Source organism: Cyclopterus lumpus, chromosome 7 (genome assembly GCF_009769545.1).
Source record: "Cyclopterus lumpus isolate fCycLum1 chromosome 7, fCycLum1.pri, whole genome shotgun sequence".
NCBI lineage: Eukaryota > Metazoa > Chordata > Actinopteri > Perciformes > Cyclopteridae > Cyclopterus > Cyclopterus lumpus.
The window spans coordinates 10,204,827-10,224,006 of NC_046972.1; the positions used below are offsets into that span (position 1 = coordinate 10,204,827).

General features: G+C 39.9%; 1 protein-coding gene across 6 annotated transcripts in view; it reads right to left on the reverse strand.

Moving 5' to 3' along the window:
* Positions 1–228: 228 nt before the first annotated feature.
* The window catches only part of LOC117734127 (TOX high mobility group box family member 2-like), a 72,348-nt gene continuing 53,396 nt past the window's right edge, over positions 229–19,180 (reverse strand). For 4 of the 6 annotated variants that reach the window (XM_034538239.1, XM_034538237.1, XM_034538240.1 and 1 more), the window contains 5 exons: positions 8,291–8,521; positions 5,842–5,922; positions 3,568–3,954; positions 2,784–2,923; positions 230–1,829 (listed from right to left, as the gene is read on the reverse strand). In XM_034538239.1, coding sequence (XP_034394130.1) covers positions 1,787–1,829; positions 2,784–2,923; positions 3,568–3,954; positions 5,842–5,922; positions 8,291–8,521 — 882 coding nt within the window. In that variant the 3' untranslated portion in view covers positions 230–1,786. Of the gene's footprint in view, positions 1,830–2,783; positions 2,924–3,567; positions 3,955–5,841; positions 5,923–8,290; positions 8,522–19,180 lie in introns of all 6 variants that reach the window. The other 2 variants (XM_034538238.1, XM_034538242.1) reach the window with 2 other exon arrangements.

The following is a 19,180-nucleotide window of genomic DNA, read 5'->3' on the forward strand; positions in this document are numbered from 1 at the left end:
GGGACTACATGTGGAGCCTCAACTCCTCACAGCCATGTGACAGCAGTCATATCAACTTTCCTACAACGTCATAGATTATCCTCCTAATTAACCTCAGACACATGCAGGGGCAGCTATCAGTGTTGAGACTCAGAAATGTAAACACAATGATATAATAAGTAGAGACATAACAATCAATTTCTCCACTTTAAACATTTTATTACAGACAAAAGAAAACAAAAGAAGTAATTGTGACACAAAATGAATCTAATTCTGGTACACTGGTATGCACCAACAACAATTTCTGAAAAAATATTTATTATTCTAATAATAATGTTGTTTGATCAATAATAATAATAATAATAATAATAATAATAATAATAATAATGCACCCTGATGAAAATAAGCCAAAATGTTACTTCATATCATTCATAAATAGATGTGAAACCTGCAACCAAATTAAATAGAATGACCATATTGTAAAACATATGATATTCAACAAAACAAAATGGGTTCTCTCATCACCGGCTTTACAAATTAAAGAAGTACATTTGGCAGGTTTATACACAAACTTAAAATATCTACCCCCATGACTCTTCCTCCAAAACGCAAAAAAATCCTGCTACAGTGAAAAAACAAAATATCTTTAGAATTATTTTTCTTCACAAAAAATGATAAAGATGAGTTTAACACAATTCTAAAACACCTAATAAAACTAGTCAAAAACTTTAAAACCCACTGTTATGTTTTTTTTCTTTAGTAACATTTCACATTTAGCAACTTTTTTTTTATTCACCTGTACAAGTGGTGTCAGGACTAAGGAAAGGTGAGCGGGGTTACAGGTGGTCCTTATTGACCAAAAGGAGGAGGAGCTAAAAGGAGAGGTATCAACCTTTGACCTCTACAGTTCTGTAACGTCCTGAGGCCATGAGAAGAGAGTGACACTCTCTATCAGAGCAGTTAAGGAGGAAATGGAGCGTTTTACTGTCTTTGCATTTCTCTCTCATTTGGAGAGAAACAAGACCAGTGAACAGAGTTTCAACACAACTTTTAGTGTGTATATTCCCTCACTGAATCCGCCCGCACGAGAATCACATAGCCAAACGAAAAGAATGTTTTTTTAAAAAGAAAGTAAGGGACTGCAGCTAAATACACACATAAGAGGGATCCATTGTGGTGATATTTACAATCACTCTGTGAGAACGAAAAGGAAAAGAGGGATTCCTTACGAGGGGCGAGGATGATTTACAAACGTCTAAAGTGTATGTGACTATCTTCTTTAAAATGTCACTTTGTTTTTGCTCAGTTGGGGTGTTTCAGTATGTCCTGAAGTACATCCACCCCTGCTGTGACTATATTCTAGTTTCCTGCATTAGCTTTTCTACCCAAAACCCAGACACTTTTAGTATGCTTAGAGCATTTCTTCTCCCCGATGAGGGCAATCCGTGGCAAACACAGAGTAATGGAGTGAAGAGGAGAGAGAGCATCTTTTTAAAAATTAAAAAAGAATGAGAAGACTTTTTTTTTTTTTTGGTCTTCATTTCCAGTATGTTGGCATGAGCTTAAAGCTCACTGCCCCCGCAGAAAAGTGAAAAGTTCACTGATAAGGAAAAAAGCAAGAGAAGTGCCTCAGGCTTCTGGCCGATCTAAGTGCTTGGCAAATAGGTGAAGTTACTGTAGCAGTCTTTGGGATTTTCGGAATCCGTCACAAAAAAACCAAAAAAATGGTGTAGAAGCAGATACATCGATGACGTTGTTGTTATGGTGGAACGCTCCCTGGAGTCTGACATTTGGAGGTCTTTCAACTTCAAGTGAGGTAGAGAGGCTTGTCCCGAGCTCCCATGCCACTGCTGAGGAAGAATAGGCTGTATTACAATAATGTATGTCTGGATACATGTGAATACAATAATTTAATAATCTATTTTTGTTTATCCTATATATTTCACCAGGAAATCCCAGCAAGGTGACACACTCTATTCCAAGTAAAACCCTGGCTAAGAAAACAGCTCTAAAACATAAAAGCTGCCGACAAACAACAGACATCAGTCAGTACAAATAAAAAGTCAGAATATGCAGATCACTTGCTACTCGAAATGTCAAATACAAATTATGTTCTCCAGTTATCTTTACTGACACACTGGAAATAATTCAGTACGCTCCAAAACTCCAAACTACTCTGATCTGACACTGAGGGAAAAGGTTTAAGGAAAGACTCAATGTACTTCAAAGGGCATCAAACGTGATTTGACCCAGGCGTGATCCCATTTGACATACAGATGAATCAGCTCTAAATACAGGAGACACCGACTTCCAGCTCTGCTGCCTCTCGGAAAAGCAACACCAAGTTTCAGGTGTGAGACGATGCGACATTCGTCTTGTACCTGCTTGAATAGCTTGATTCAATAAGGCAATGTGTGCTGAGCGAAACACAGGGAAACTTAATTGGATGTCACACTTTTTCCAAGCTCGGTAAAAGCGTTGTTCTACTGCTGCAATACTCATTTCAATTTCAAGGAGATGCTTTGCTTTAGCAGAGGAATCACAGTTTATGATTAATACTGTCTGTGAGTCTGTGAGTGTGAAAGTGAAGTGGTTTAGAGCAACTCGTTTGGAAAATGAGTAACTGTCAGACAAATACGTACTATTCTCAACGATCAAATGTCCTGGATTGGATCTACAGAGGGCAAGAAATCTTTATTCTGCACCATCTTTCGTGGCAAACTCGATGTGATTTCTTTTTGTTAACCATCACGTCCATCACACAACATTCACTACCACCATAACACAATGTGTGACGAGCTCACCCGCAGTGGTTGGGTCCACAGTCCCTGTTGCAGTACTCGCTGTCCCAGTCAGGGTTCTGGCCATGCCCTGGGTTAGGGGCCCCTGGAGACTGTGAGCCCCCGACACTGTTCTGGTAATCAGCCTGAATATGGGAGAATCCCTGTGGATAGGAGAGGAGGGAGAGGAGAGTGGTTATATCGCTCTAGCTTTGAGATGGCCAGCCATTAGAGTTTGCTGAGCCATGATACTGTGTGATGCCAAATGCTGCCAGAGGTCTTGAGCGCTTCTTTTCTCTCTCATTTCATTGCTTGGTTAAAAACGGTCTTAAAATCCCATTTCTCACACCACCATGACAACTTCCTGCTGGATTGGCGACATTTTAACATCAGAAGGAAAGGAGAAAATAGTAATTTAGGGAAAAAAGTAAACTTTATAAACACATTTTTGCAGACTGTGTTTTGTTCTTCTTCATATAAATGCTAAAATGCCTGTTATGTATAACAGGCAAACAATGAGATTGAACTGAGAGTTGTCCCATTTTTATGAGTAACTGATAAAATCATTAGATATTATTTAAATTTGAATCATAGGGAGAAAAGCATTACAGGCCCGTGGTTCTAAGAAATGCATAAATTGAGAAGTGCTATCAGTATTTAGCAATGATTAAAAAACTGTAAGGCATATGATTACAGGTGATAAATAATAATTAGACATTTTATCAGTGATTATATGAGCGTTAGCAGATGTATGTGTTTCATCATTTTCATGATTCATTTTTTAAATCTCAATAATAGCCAGACCAACCTGTTGGCTAAGAGGGGGGGAATGCAGCCCCATTTGGTGTGAGATGATTGGCTGCGACTGCTGCATGCGGATTGGCTGGTTGAGCAGGGAGCTCTGATGCAGGGAGAGTTGGGCGTGGGGGTGCAGGGGTGGGCTGATCTGGAAGGGAGATGGGGGAGAGGCACTCATGCTGGGTGGCAGCATTTGGGACTGGCTCAGGGTCTGGGCCAGGGTGTGGCGGGGCGGCCCTGCATAGCTCTGGAGGTCTGACAGGGGGAAGGAGCCTGGCTGGCCCAGGTAGGGTGAGGAGGGCTGGGGGGGCACGCTGTACAGGGGCTGCTTCGGGTGCAGCATGTGGGAGGACTGGCTGGTCTGCTGGGCACTTTTTGGTTCAGGGTCATTGTATGTCTGTGGATGAATAAAAGAGAAATTGAATGAAATAACTTACTTTCAATTAATTACATGCAAATAATCTCTTCATCAATCATCTCTTTTTTTAATAGCGGCACCCATTACTCAAACAAAACTGCAGCCCTGACCTGCACCTTAAAGGGACATTCTGGCACTCTTATACTGAAGTATGTCAGGCAAGTTTTAAAGGAAGTGGTGTGTTTCTTGATACAACAGCTCCAAGGAACTACTTTCTGTCCTTACCTTTTGTTGGATTATTTTTTTTAAAGAATTTTTTTTTTTCACAGCTTCATGTGAAACTGACAGACTTGAGAGTGGTCATCTAACTCTTGAATAAAAAGAGAATTTCCCAGCATGTTCAACTAGTGTTATGTTACATTTACACTTGGGTAGAGTGAAAAGTTATTATGGCGAAAAGACTATTAAAAAATATATGTCAATAACACCCATCATTTCCCTTTAAACATTTCCCCACAGCCTTCCTCTGTACTGGTCAATCCTGTCAACACGCTCTGTTTCTCTACAGTGAAGCAGCTGACAGAATGAGTGTGTGTGTCCCGCTCGCCTGGTGCAGCTGTCCAATACAGTTTTAACAGGACAGTTGACACTCAAAGCTCCCAACAGCGCATTGTTTTCAGCATATTGACACTCACTGTGTAATGAGACTGTAGATATCTGATTCTCAGTCCATCCCTGTCCCGACAGCTTTCACTTAACGCACACATGTAGACACGCTGACAGATGGGGAAACAGGGAAAACACCCAAACTTGACCTTTCTCGTTTTGGGCAGTGTCTGAGCAGGTGCAGGACCTACAAGAATGCCCCCACCTCCACTCTGCCCCACCCTCTCCAGACCCTTATGATAAGCTGTCAGATTGCTCATCTCCAGCCATCAGTGTTGATTAGAAGGTAATGGAGCCCATTTGTATGAATAGAGCTGAGCACGAGGTAATGATCAATAGACACCTTGACAGATAGATGGGAAAAGGATAGATAGATAGATAGATGGGAAAAGGACACACACACACATTCACTACACACACACACGCACACACACACGCACACACACGCACACACACACACATATACATATATATATATATATATATATATATATATATATATATATATATGTATATGTGTGTGTGCGTGTGTGTGTGTGTGTGTAGTGAATGTGCAAGAGCTTGGGCAGAGAAATTAGGCTGTTTGCTTGCAGAACAAATGGAATGACAAAAGAAATCTTCTCCCCACTACATTGTGTGTTGTTAATACAAGACGGCACTAAACAATGCAATCCATAGCCCTTCTCCTTGCCTTTCTTTATAATCCCAGGTGCTACTATGCTGGTGCATACAAGACGCCATCATTCACTTGGCAAAATGGATGTCATAGATCTGAATTAGCAAGAAGGTGTCAGAGGTGGAAAGGCAGCAGAAAAGCCTCTGATTGCTTGCGTTGAATTGGAAGTACTTCCTGTTGTAGACGATGAGATGGTGGAAATCGATAATCTAATGCAAGACACAGGTGTCTGCTGGGATAAGATACATTAAGGGTTTGTATTTTCTAATGATACACATAAAACGTAAACCTGATATTTTGTATAGCACATGAGGGAGCAATCATTTTCTCTCATATATGTTTTGGCCATATGCTTGTGCTGACCCCTCCCCCAACTATATCACCATACCAACTACAATCCCCAACCCCCAACATCTGCACCCTATGGAAATCAGGTATTGTTCCAAATACGGACTGCTCTTTTGCATCAGATACCCCCACTCTCCCCACCTCATCCCTAGGAAGCCCCACCCAGCCCATTACCAGGGATTTTCCATCCAATCCATCATCAGTCTTAGCCAGGGTCTGTGTGTCATAAGCGTTACCTTGGAAACCAGACTGGCTCGGTACGCGGCCAAGGCTTTCAGGTACTCTTTCTTAGCCGCCTCGGTTTTCCTCTTGTACCCCTGTGAAGAGAGAGAGAGAAAAAAATCAAAACGAGAGGCTTCGGGTGAGAGGAGAGGTTGACATGCTCATAAATGTGCAGACACACATGTCTGTCTCTAAATACACACCCACACACACAGTTACACACAAATACACACTAACACTTTCTTAAACACATCATTCACACACACACACACCCTTAATGTTTCTTTCCATCAGAACCAATGGTACAGAACACCTCTATTTCCTCATCACAGCACTAAAACTCCCTCATCTCAATGTGTCTCCATCTATCGTAGCAACACATCATTTCCATTCCAAACCACCTCGAGAAATGAACTGGAACTTCTCTCTCTCTCTCTCGCTCTCCTTTCAGCTCCACAATAACACTCCTATCAGCATACCGACTGACATTAGTGATTCACCAGAATGGTTGTTGTCATTTGGCACATTGGGGTGCGGTCCCTGTATGAATATGAGTTTTGTTTGAAACTGTCTTCCATATTGTTAGTGTGATATATGAACCTCTGTTGTCATACAACTATTGGCTGCTGCAGGGTTTGAATGATCTCAGTGTTTCCATAAGAATGTGGCTTATATGGATGTGTTTTCTCATGCAGGATTTTTTTCCAGGCATTGTCTGTGTGGGATGTAGAGAGTCTGAAATGGGGCTATTAACTATAAGAGCTATAGGTAAAATTATGTCTATTATGCTAAACAAAAAGGAGAGAGAAGTATGTTTGTCTGTCGAAAACCAAAGTTTACATGCAAAGTACTTTTTTTTATTTTTATGCAGGGATAGATATCTTATTATATACTCCTGCTGATGCAAGCACTGGTGCTAATATCACTCAAATGTTAAACGTTATCTAAACACAACACCTTGCCTTATTAAAATACGGCAACAATCGGCAAAATGCTTGATGATTTAAATCAGTAAATATCTGATCAAGGAAATTAATTACTAATTTGATGATGCTAGCTTTTGTTTCTTAACAATCATAAAAGCACTGAGTTTTGCTACCCGGTCCTATTTGTGTGTGCTCCATGTACATGCCACAGAGCTGATGCTCCAGAAGAAACCTTTTGTAAAAAAACATATTCTGGAAAACCGCCTTTACACAGTATCCTTTCTGAAAAGTAAACCTTACTCATCCCAAGAGAATTTCTAATAGCAAAAGAGGCTAACAAATGCAGTTTCTCTTGGAGTTGAATACCCGTAACACAAAACACCATGACCCCCAATAACTCTGTCATCATTAGCATATTACTGTTGCACTGGAGTTGACGTTAAATAGCTACAAAAACAATAGACCACTCATCCTGGATAGCCAAGATGCCCTTCAGCTAAATCCAAGGACGAGACGATAGTGAGAGGTGTGTGTGTGTGTGTGTGTGTGTGTGTGTGGGGGGGGGGGGGGGGGGATCAAAATAGCAGGCGAGAGATATAAATAAGGAGAGTGGAAATGAGAAGTTCACACATCCCTGCTTGTCAGAGGGCCAATGAAGATGCATGATGTGGAGGCATCAGCTATGAAGACTGGAGGGACACAGGAAGTGTGGATTGTACCTGGGCCTGGAGCTTTGTTTTGGGAAAGAAGATAATGTTAACTTCTTCTACTATATTTTTGGAAAACCCTTTTTTGTGCTACACTGCTGAGAAAAACCTTTGCATTGTGGAATTTGAAACCAAGTAGAGCATCACTGAGGGTCTGTTTTGCAGGTGAGCACTGGCACGTGGGTGTGAGTGAATCTACCCACTGCATTAAAAAACAGTTGTAGACTCCTGAGATCTCCCCAGGTGCGTTTCTATTTTTCACATATTGACCCTTTTATTTCTGTAAAATGGCCAACTTGGTTAGTCTCAGACTGTTTAACAGAATACTCCCCCAACCGTCCCTTCCTCTCCTTTGCTTGAATTAAATTTAGAAAGAAAATCATTTTTATGAGAGTCAGGGGACTGGAGATAAACGGATGGATTATCTTTAGAAAGAGAGGAACTAGCTCATTAAGGTGAGCTGTATCTCACAGCAATGTTCTGGTAATTACACGGCACATAATGCCAGGATAAGGCTGCTTGCCTGTTGCAGCACACATGCCATCTACTGGTTAGCTGAGAATGTGTGCATGTGTTTGTGTCAGTGTATCTGCATTTGTGTACATTTTCTGGGCAAGCATAGCAACTGTATGTCAATGAGTACACACTAATATATGTGTGTACATTTGTGCAAAGATGTGTCACATGTAGAGGTGATAGTTGTTCCTTCCACTTAAAAACTTCATTTTTCTCATCTATAACATGTATGTTGATCGTGTGTTTGCAATATTTTTTACAGATTGCACTGTTTCCTCATCCACTTTATAGTTTCAGATATTCAAGGTCTGTACCTGCTTCTGTTCCTCTCCTAGGCTGTCCCACATTGAGGCCACAATCTTGGAGACGTCCCCAAAGGTGGCATTGGGATTTTGTCCCTTGATGGCCGCCTGGGTGTCTCTGAAGAAAAGAGCATAGGCAGACACAGGTTTCTGTGGCTCGTTGGGGTCCTTCTTCTTCTTCTTCTTTTGAGGTTTGGGTTTGGGCTTCATCATTTCTGCGGAGGCCCGCTTCTCACTGTTTATCTGGAGGCAGAAAGAGGGATGGAAGACAATACATTGCTGGTCATAAATCAGTTGATGAAAATGACTATTTTGCTTTAGCTTTCAGTGTATTTATGGACACGGTGCATTGACTGGATAAGATACTCTTAATTTTTGCAAAAAAAACATCAGAATTAAGTAATGAAAATAGCCAACAAGAACATTCAATTAACGCTGAAAAGAGGGTTAAAGCAGCAGAGTTCTGGCAAGAGCAGCTGCAGCTTGTTCTGAGAAGAGAACACTCAATTTGTGGACATGGGTGAATGAAGACTAACAGGACGTCAGTGAGACGTCTGAGAGCGGGGTGTGTGTGTGTGTGTGTGTGTGTGTGTGTGGGGGGGGGGGGGGAATCGGCTCACATCTGTGTGATGTACTCGATCAAATACACATGAATACATTTTCATTTTCTGTGCAGGGCTTTGACGAGGAGTCAAATCCAGGTCACCTGATCCTGGTTGTGATTCTATATGGAAATTTCCTTCTTTGCTGAGGAGAGCACACATCAAGCACGGGAGAAGGAGGGAGTGGAAGGGAGAGGAAGGGAGCAGGGAGTGAGAGGAGAAAGATAAGGAGAAAGAGAGAGAGAAGAGGTGCAGCTGAGTGAGGATGGCGAGGAAGAACTGACGGCTTGATGTTGCCATTAGTATCAGTGGAACATCAGCCGCCAAATTTCTTGGTTGCTATAAAGGCAGGAAATAACAATCCAATTTCCACCCATATAATAGAAGATATAATGACATGTTGAATATATAATGATATACATTGGTATTATGTGAAATGAAGGATGCTTATGTGCACTATTTATGGGTGAGGGGTTGTTGAGAGTTATTCAAATAGCTTTGACTGAAGTGAGAGTGAACTCCTTTTTTGGCAAAGGCAGCCCATATTTAAGGCCAAGTTCCTATTTCATCAGGTTGCATTTTAGAAATGTTAAACAGCTTTGAACATTCTCTTTTATAATCCGTTGATCCTGGGTTTCAGTGTTAAAACTCAGCAGGGAGAGGGAGAACAAACCATGAAAAAGATTTGTCCCTGCGCACGTATCAAACAGCAACTTGAGGACATTTAAAGACGTTCACATCCGTCTAATGCATACTTATCACGGGATTAAGCAACAGCCATGTTTTCTCCTTTAACTGTCAATTGGAAAACAGGAAATGACTGCCTTTGAAAATAGCATTGTTTCAGCAAAGCATTCGCAGCCAAACAACACACTGTATTCTACACAGCATGAAATTAACTAATCAAAATTCAAGGTCCAGGAGCACATTTGGCAGCTGAAGAAAAACTTCAAAATGGCTTTTGTGATGTGCGGAAATGAATGGATGTTCTCATTCAGGGTGATGCGAAAGTATTGCTGGTCTATTTCACAGCTTACAGGTAATAATATTTTTTTTCTGGGACTACGCCTGGTTTCATTAAAAAATAATCATCCCTCACTTTTAGGCAATGAGGCAGAAGACAGGCATTTGAAACAACATCTGTTGCACTCAAGCCTTTGAAGTAGAAAATAGAATAAACTGAAGGTAGAGCTAATGGAATGACAAAATAGAAAAAAAGAAGGCTAAATAATCTGCATGAAAATTCACATGTATTCAAACAGAGCAAAGAGCAATGGCACACAACAGCTTGCAGCCATATGCAATCAACCAGGAGAGCAAGGAGCATATTATTTAATTTATTTATGTTCCTCTCTTATTTTTTCTCTCATTATTCATGTTTGTGAACTTATAGGAGGCCAGAAGAAATATCAATGAAGCCGAAAGACACAAAGAAAAGCAGTTGGCTCAACATACAGTATCTCTGAAAAGAGTGCAATAAACTGAAACTCCACTCACTACAGTATAACAGTGAAAGGACAAATCCAGCCTGAGACACTCTGTTACGTACATAATCAATCTAGGATTTCCAATTTACTTTTATTTTCTGTCAGCCTGTCTTATCAACATTTACTGCTGTCCGTGGTTTCCTATATTCCCCAGAAGACCTTCAGAAATAAATAAATATAAATATAATGACATAGATATGCCCCAACCTGTCCATGTCTATGTCAGCATTGGCTCTGGGATGATTTAAAACACTAGATGGCGTGTCAAAATGAACACAAGCATTGTTTTGTTTCTTCACATTCATATCATTTAGTTTACAACTCAATAAACAAGTGAACTTTGCAGTACCTCTCTTTGCGTATTCAACGTAACATCTCTATATATTTAAAATGTGTATCTATATGTGTCCAGCTGTCTAAGCTAACGTTACCATGGAGCCCGCACGGTCACTAACTGCACAACCTGAATAAATATTGTTAGACTTTTGGACAAACGAAAAGAAAGAAGCTAAAGCCTACAGATCCCAGTGTAGACGTAAACCACCACATCGATGAAATTAAGGAACAACCCTTTTTAGTTAAAATTACTCATATATTGGAACAATTACAAATGACAAATGAGTGTTAGTGGATAAACAAATACCCAGCACATAAACACTATATTTCATTGTTTCTTTCTTGCATGTGCAGAGAACAGTAATGATGAGGACGGCTGTTGTTGTCATTTGAGAAAAAAAGAGTCACATCCCTTATTCATAACGCAACATCTTGTGGCTGCACTGCATTCTGGTCTATTTTCTGATAGTGTCAGTGGAGAGATTGGTTATCTGGTCCTCTTGTATGATGGATTTCTCTCTGTGTGACTGTTGATGCAAAAGTACGAGTTTAAAGTAGCTCTTTGATTTTTATGTTCTGACACTGGATCTTGAAGTCTAAAATGTGTATTCTGGACCTTTAGACATTTATCTCCTGTCCTGCATCTCTGTAGTTGTCCTCGAGATATCATAATGTGACATTAGTCACATTTCATTTCAGGAACATAAACCGCAGCAAACATTTACAGAGGTCTGCTTTAGGTCATTGTCTTCTTCTGCTTCTCTTGCTCTCTCCATTGACCAATATTGCAAATCTGAGCCAAATATTAGATGCACATGGCAGTATTCAAAACGTAGTGCTATGTACACATTTTGGTCTGTGCAGAACAAATATTGAGAATATATAAAGTGTAATTTTTTCTTTAGTTTTTTATGTTTTTCTTCAAACAAGAGGACACACTGCCCATTTACAATGCAGATCAACATTGATGCTGTAAAACAAATTATTTTCAGCTATATTTAAAAAGACCACAGATGTAGACTGTACTGCTCTGTACAGGACACGATGGTCTTACCTAGCAACAGAGGTAGCACACCTCTGTTGCTAGGTAAGACCACCATGTCCTGTACAGAGCAGTATGGTCTACATCTATTTTGTACAAAGGTTACTAATTTACTACCAAAAGACTGAACTATAGAGTCATGCTAAGCTTCTCATCAGTGTTTCTGTTGTCTGGAGGTGGTGGATGTGGGGAGACAGATGGAGAGGAGGGGGTAGCAGTAACTCTGAATGGACAGCACTGCAATGGCAAGACAAGATTAGAATTGACAGCCTGATAACTGTGTCACTATCAAAACAGCAGAGAGAGAGAGTGTGCGATGCAAAGGAAAAAGAGTGAGGGTTGATGTAGAGAGAGCAGATACAAGGAGAAGGGGAGGGAGGAGGAGTGATGTAGAGAGAAGAGGGTTGATAACAAAAAGAAGGATGGCGCAGACGCAGAGACTGACACAGTTTAAGAGACATTAAATTAGACAATAAAATAAGGTAATAGTATGGGAGAATATAACAGTGTTTGTCCAATCACAGTCTTCTGAATATTATCATCCTCATCATCCTCATCCTCATCATCATCATATACACTGAGCAGCAAAGTAGAGAGTGCTGCATGGCGCATCGATTTCAAAAGGCCATAAAAACTAACAGGAACTACTCAGAGGTGATACACGGATACACTTTCTCTTTTTCCAGTGATGGTCATTACACCGAAGCATGATGCAGAGCACAACACCAAGTACAATTTGAATGCCATCAATTTCCAAAGTCTATAACCCTTCTGTGGATTTCAAGCCAAATAACTGTAGAATACACACATAAGCCCTGGCTTTCAGTGTGTTGTACAGTTTGTGGCACACAGTAAGGGTGCAAGCATCAACAGTGAAAACACGATACACCAATTTTTACATGCTAGTTTTTGCAGGGAAATGTTGTCTGAATGTGTACCGGCCTGAAGAATGAGACAATGTACTACAGCTACTCAGCAGACGACTGTGATACAGAAGAGACTCTTTAAAACGGCAGTTCAAGAACATCAATCAACAATTGGCGGTGAAATATTTTTTTATTAAGAACCGACTTGGAAAAAAAAGGCAATAAAAGTAGTTTAAACTAGGGGGCTGTCTCAGTAATGAGAGCGCATATTGCATTGTTTTTCTCAGTTTTTAGCTGCCTAAACATTAAACCTTTTAAAGTATGCTTTTTAAGAGGCATAATAACATGCAGTATATTTTGAATAGTATTATCACTCCGCCTTGGTTAAAGGTGATAATGTAAAAATTCAGAGCATCAAGATACCGGCAAACAACAATTTGTTATGTTAAATTATCGGAGAGTTATGATGATGATTCAGAACACAATCTCAATGTAAAGCTCACTATAGCATTAACAGCTGATTACTATTATTATTATTATGATACAGGGAGTGGGCAAACAGTGAACGAGGGACCGATTTCGGACACAAAGCTTTTGCCAAACAGTGACCGCTTTGGTCACAAGTGGCAATTACAGATTTACAGCAGCTTGCTTTCGGCAACGCCGATTTGGTCAGACCAGACCACGAGGAACTGGCAGCAAAACCCTGTTTTAGTGTATTGAAATGAACAAGCATGATTTTTATTGTTCATCCTTAAAACTGCAATAAAATATGTTTTTTACCACTGTTTTTGTCTACCTGACGAATCTAATTCCAATATTCACACTCCTTTTATTGAGAGTGAATCTTTACAATTGTAAAAATTGTATACGTGGCACATTGTAATAAATCTCAGTACAAGCACGGACCTCTCTGCACCAACATACTGAAGAGAAGCACAGCTTAGCGCAGCTGTTACAGACTCTAAGCCTTTGTGGGTTTATAAATAGATAAATGGCTGTGGTTAGAGAAGCAGCAGTGAGAATAATGTAATTATAAGAAGCCGTGTATAATTTTTCTGCAATTTTTACCACCAGCTATAACTCGCAGCCTTAAATAATAAGTAGGTTGCTGAAGGTTGTGTTGTGCAAAAAAAAACATCAGGGCATAAAGTTATTGTGGCACACGTCTTTCATGCGAAGTCAGCGGGTTTAAAAATGTAAAAGCATGTTTGTCAACTGCATCATCCATCTAGTTGCACAGAAACGTACGATAAAGGATGAATACAATCCAAAGTTTATTCAACATCATGTATTTGAAGTCTTTTCTACCTGACTGTGAGATCTGATGATTTTGGAGGAGAAGGGAATACATGTTAGAGTGTGTTTTGAGAAGGAGTAAGCAAGTCTTTGTTAAGTTTCCCTAATTAGGGCCGGGGATCATGTGGGCTTACATTTGTGTATTTATTACATGCATTTCGTTGAATTTAGATATCGGTTTCACCTCACATTTCAAAGTGCCCCTGTGTGTAATACTGTCACGAATGTGGCCTTACAACATGTTGGCAGGCAAGAGGAGAATGTAAACAAAGCTGTTTGAGATCTGAATGATTCAACTTTCTTTAAACTAAGAATGCCTTTAAACGTCATGGTTGGAATCCAAAATACAGGATGCTTGTTAAAATTGTATATCATACAATGTGGGACTTAAACTACATGTTTCTATAATTTATTCATATCTTATACTACCTGTCAATTATTTTACAGTCACTGTGTTAGTTTTGTCTTTGTGTGTTCCCATCATCTAGTTCACCATGGCGCTCGCTAGATTAGAATATGTCTTAAAATATATACTCATCTGGAAGCGATTACAGCTCCATGTCAGACTGCCCATCTGTAAGCAATGAGCAGGACTGTATGTCAAAGCCGCCGCACAGATCCCTGAGTAGAACCAGGCACTTGTTCAGAGAGCAGCACTCATCAAATAAAAACACAGCCCGGCCCAAACAATAATGAACCGGAAGTGCAGATTCATGATCGCGATCTAAAAGACATCAAAGGACATCAGTGGGCATCGTATAGGCCTGGTCTATAAAGAGCCCACTATGGAATATGTATCAAGTTATGGTACCATGCCATTAAAAATACACAAGGCTTTTATGATGTGGGGTATTTTATTAATGTTTTAAAAACATGTGGGCTGGCACAACTGAGCAAGCATTGTGGATTTTGATTTCAACCAATATTCCAATATTGCAGATATTATAATTGAAACTCAAGCCCAAAGCCACTGCTCAACTAAGCTGCATGATTTATCCGACTCTGGAAAATGACTGACAGCTCTGAGTAGCTCCTCCCTATGAGCTCTGCCTAAGAGCTCTGGACCTACTTAATCAGCCTAAAATTGCAAAGTTGAGGCCCTTGTATTTGGTAATGTGGTGAAAACAGTGGCAAGTGAGAGCTAATTAGATTAACGGTGGTTTAACGAGCTGTTGGGGGGCCCCCGCAGATTGGATTTTAATAAATAGTAGCAAAAGCATCTGCTATGCACTTCCTGGCTCTGCTGGCATCCTAATTGGCCCCAGTGGGTTGCTGTAGCTCAGCACTGCACTGCAAATTAGTCGGGGAAAAAAGCAAAATGCTTGTTCTCAGTCCAGGTGAAATGGTCTTTATGATTGCATGGCTTCCCAGGCATTGCTTTATTAACATTAACACAACACTAATACAATGTCTAAGACTTTTATCACCACAGAATGTCCACCACAAAATATATAATATTTCAAAGTCCAAATAAAACAGATTTGGACATATTCATCTTTTTCTATTGTTTGTTTTCAAGATGAAATGTTCCCATGATGAGGTCTTTGTAGAGGCAACAGCACAGAAAAAACAACAATTAATCAAACATGAATGAGCGACCATAGCAGGGTTATTTCCATAGCAACAGCCCGAGGGGACAACTTGAACCCTTTAATGTGAGCTGGTGATGTCTCTTTGTAAACATCCACACAGCGGGAAGAGAAAGCCAATGAGAGAGCCTGGCAACAGAGGCATCACAGGGCAGCAACCTCTTGGTAACAATCGAAGTTTCCATTATCTAGTGTTGAAAGGAACCAAAAGTGCTCTGAAATATTGTATTCGGGAGCATTTGGAGTTGATAAGCGTCTTTGTACTACTCCTGTTAAGTGTCCAAAAACATTGAGCTAGTTTATAGTGAAGCTGCTAAAAACAATATGCAAATGATCAGGAAAGAGGGATATTTCAAGAAAGAAGTTCATTTTTGTAGACACAATGTTTTTTGCTGCTTGAAGAATAACTGAAGAACCGACATCAAAGCCATTTATACAATCACAGTCATAATCTCTCTCATGCAACCTGCAACCAGTAGGCTTGTTCAGCTTCCAGCTGTGACCAACAGAAAACAGTACGCAAGTGCACAAACAGTACAAACAGCTATTACCAAGGTTGCTTGTTGGTGGCCATAAACGCTCTAGACTAATTGTCATTTCACAAGTCTCGAACAGAGGAGAAATGCTGTCAAAGCAATTTGTTTTCTTTGCCTACCGATGGGATCGGAATAGATTAGTCAAATCTACGAACTTCATGAGAATGCACGAGCTGAGGAGAAAGCCAGAGAGCTCAGGAAGTAACATCAGTGCAGTCTATAAATGACTGGAGGAGCATGTAGTATGCAATATAGAGTAAGTATAGAGTAGTAGAATAGTTCAGCACACCACAATGGTCTCAGCATTTAAAGGGAACAACCTATAGCTTAAGTCTACAATCCCTCATATTAACTTTCAATCTGTTCTCAGTGAAGTGCACAAAACAAAACATCCATCATTTTAGAAATAAAACCAGTCTTTAAAAGCTAAAAAAAAAAGGATATGAACCTGGACTTTTTCACTCCCGCATTGCTGAAACAACTCATCAATGACTGGGCAGTAAGTGGAGCCTGGCAGCACCAACGCTGGCAGGAGCAGGTATCCGTAATACCGTCTTACAAACACTTTTGTCCCAAACCTCAGTGGTTCCTTGGGCGAGAGTAATGGCTTCTTTGCACTGGGCCGTGCCATGCTATTGTAGAATCACAGAGCGGTTAATTGAAACAAATGACTCTAATAATGGGACATTATCCCCACAGGCTGGCTTTGTGGTGGGCCTAATTAGCGTTGCGGTGGTGGCGAGGAGGACGAGTCACCATGCTGATCTCTCAAAGGAAGCAGCAGAGGCCCCCTTTTGAGTGGGCAGTACCGGATTCTCGTACTTGCAGCGCTTAAGGATGTCGGGCTTTTTCAAAACCAGCGTGGTGAATGTAAACATATCTAGTCTGCCCCGGGTCACCGCTCGGTTTAAGCGCCGCTTGCTGAAGCTATCTGACTGAGGCAGCTCAGGAGGTTTGAGGACTGAGCAGGACAACATTTCATAAGGGCTGCAAATTAGGATTACTTGCTTTATTGATGCGACTGTGGATTCTTATTTTTCAATTCATCAACTAATAATGTGATCTTCATAATGGCAGAAAATAGTGACAAATGCACTTCAAAGTTTCCTAAACTAAAGTCACGGTTTTAAATTGCTTGTTTGGACTAATCGGCTGTTAAATCTCAAAGGTATTCATTTTTAAATCATAAAAAACAGAGAAAAAGTAACTAGCTAATAATGAACATTTTTGCTTTATAAATGATTTATATTTTCAAAATAGCTGTCCATTAATATTCAGTTGAATGACTAATTGATTAATCCACTAATAGTTATGATTATTGCCAAATCTTCATCTCACTGTCCTCTCACATGTCATCACGTTCCCCTTTGGAGCGACAATGGCCCGTAACTAATATGACAACATGAGATATTGTTTTCCAGATGTATTTTAATCACCACTGAAATCTGTTTTTGCCATTCCTAATTGTTTACCCTTGTACAAGATGATCCCAGAAAGTCAGCTGTAACGCAATGTTCAAATCTCTGTGACCAAGCTGTTTTAAATATTCATTAGTCGTAACAGTCGCCTAAGGTTATTTGAATTAGTGGCATGAATATTCATGAGCAGCAATGAATGTGCATTTGTTTTTAATGCTCAATCTGTTAATACTCTTCTTCATTACTCCACTCCGAAGCCTGCATAATAAATAAGCTGCACAAAACAAAGCTTTACTTTTTTAAAGCTCAATTCTCTCGGAGGCCTATTTGTTTCAGTTTAAATGAAACGGGAGTGCCCTACCAATTATCTCGCTGTCATTTCTCTTGACAGATACAAGACACATTGTTCACCCCTGTTGTGGAGTGCAGCACTGAAGGGCATCTGTCTTTTTGTGAAATGAAAAGCCAGAAACAGAAAACATTTCTACTGTTAAACAAAGTGATTTATCTGGGAACGTCACCGCGATGTCATTTCTATCCCAGTGAAAGGCAGTAGAGCAAGCGGGTCATATGAGATATGTCTAAAACCTACATTGAAAAAAAGATTGCTGTTTCAATTTTAAAAAAACAAAAAAACAAACTCAAGAAATCCAGCTGCACTGAGCATGTGAAGTCGTCAAACTGCTATATATTTTTTTCTTTCTTCTTTTCATCCTTGATTAAGTCTATTTTAAGGCAGTGCTTCCCATTAGATCGTAGGATAGTAGGCCACTAGATTCACATTGTATCAATATATTTATCTGCATATAACAAGTTTGTGAACAATGTTAATAGGCTTACTCTCAACATTGGATCTTTTTAATGGCTAGATTGGGCTTCCATCTAACTACCCCTGCACTGTCAAACACAGCAGTCAATATCGTTTTTATGTTGCTGCATTAAAATAGTTATGGCCTTTTTTCCCGCTGTCTATGTCCTAAATGTCAAGTGATGCAAAATAAATGTCCTTTCACAGTTTAAATGAAGTCAAGCTCATATAACCGTGTAGCAATCAGTGACTCTGACAAAGACTGATCCAGGAAATAAAGCACACACACATACACATACTGTACTTGTGCACTATTGCACAGACATGCACTAATGCACTCAGTGTTTCTGTCATACATTTGGAAGGTGCTAAAGAGGGAACAGTGTTGACCTGAGGGGAAACTGGAGGGCGGGTGCTATGTTTATGCAACGATGCCTACAAAGACTCTTTTAGCTAATGTTTTGGTTTTACATCTTGATAATGTATTGTTCGGTACAGTCTAAAAATTTAGAGAATGGAATTTAGTAGAAATTAGAAAACAATCCGAATGTATCGTACAAGCTTAGCACCAAACGGCAGAACAAAAATAATTTAGTTGATCCCGGGAAGTCAAACATTTAGCAGCTAAAGATCCAGAATTGTCCTCAGGACTTAGTTGAAATTGAAGTAAATCTAAAAGGAGATTAAATACTACACATATTTATATTAGGTGGCCACCAACATGAATCTATATATATATGAATGCTCCAATAACAGCTTTATGAAGTGATACATGTCAGAGGAGTGTGTCTGCCATCTTGCTGTGAAGTTCTTCTGCCCTCCAGTGAACAAAAACCCAAACAATCAATCAAAAAATATGTCACTGCATCCTTAAAAATTAATAACCAAAGCATTATCTTCAACTGACAATATTAATAAT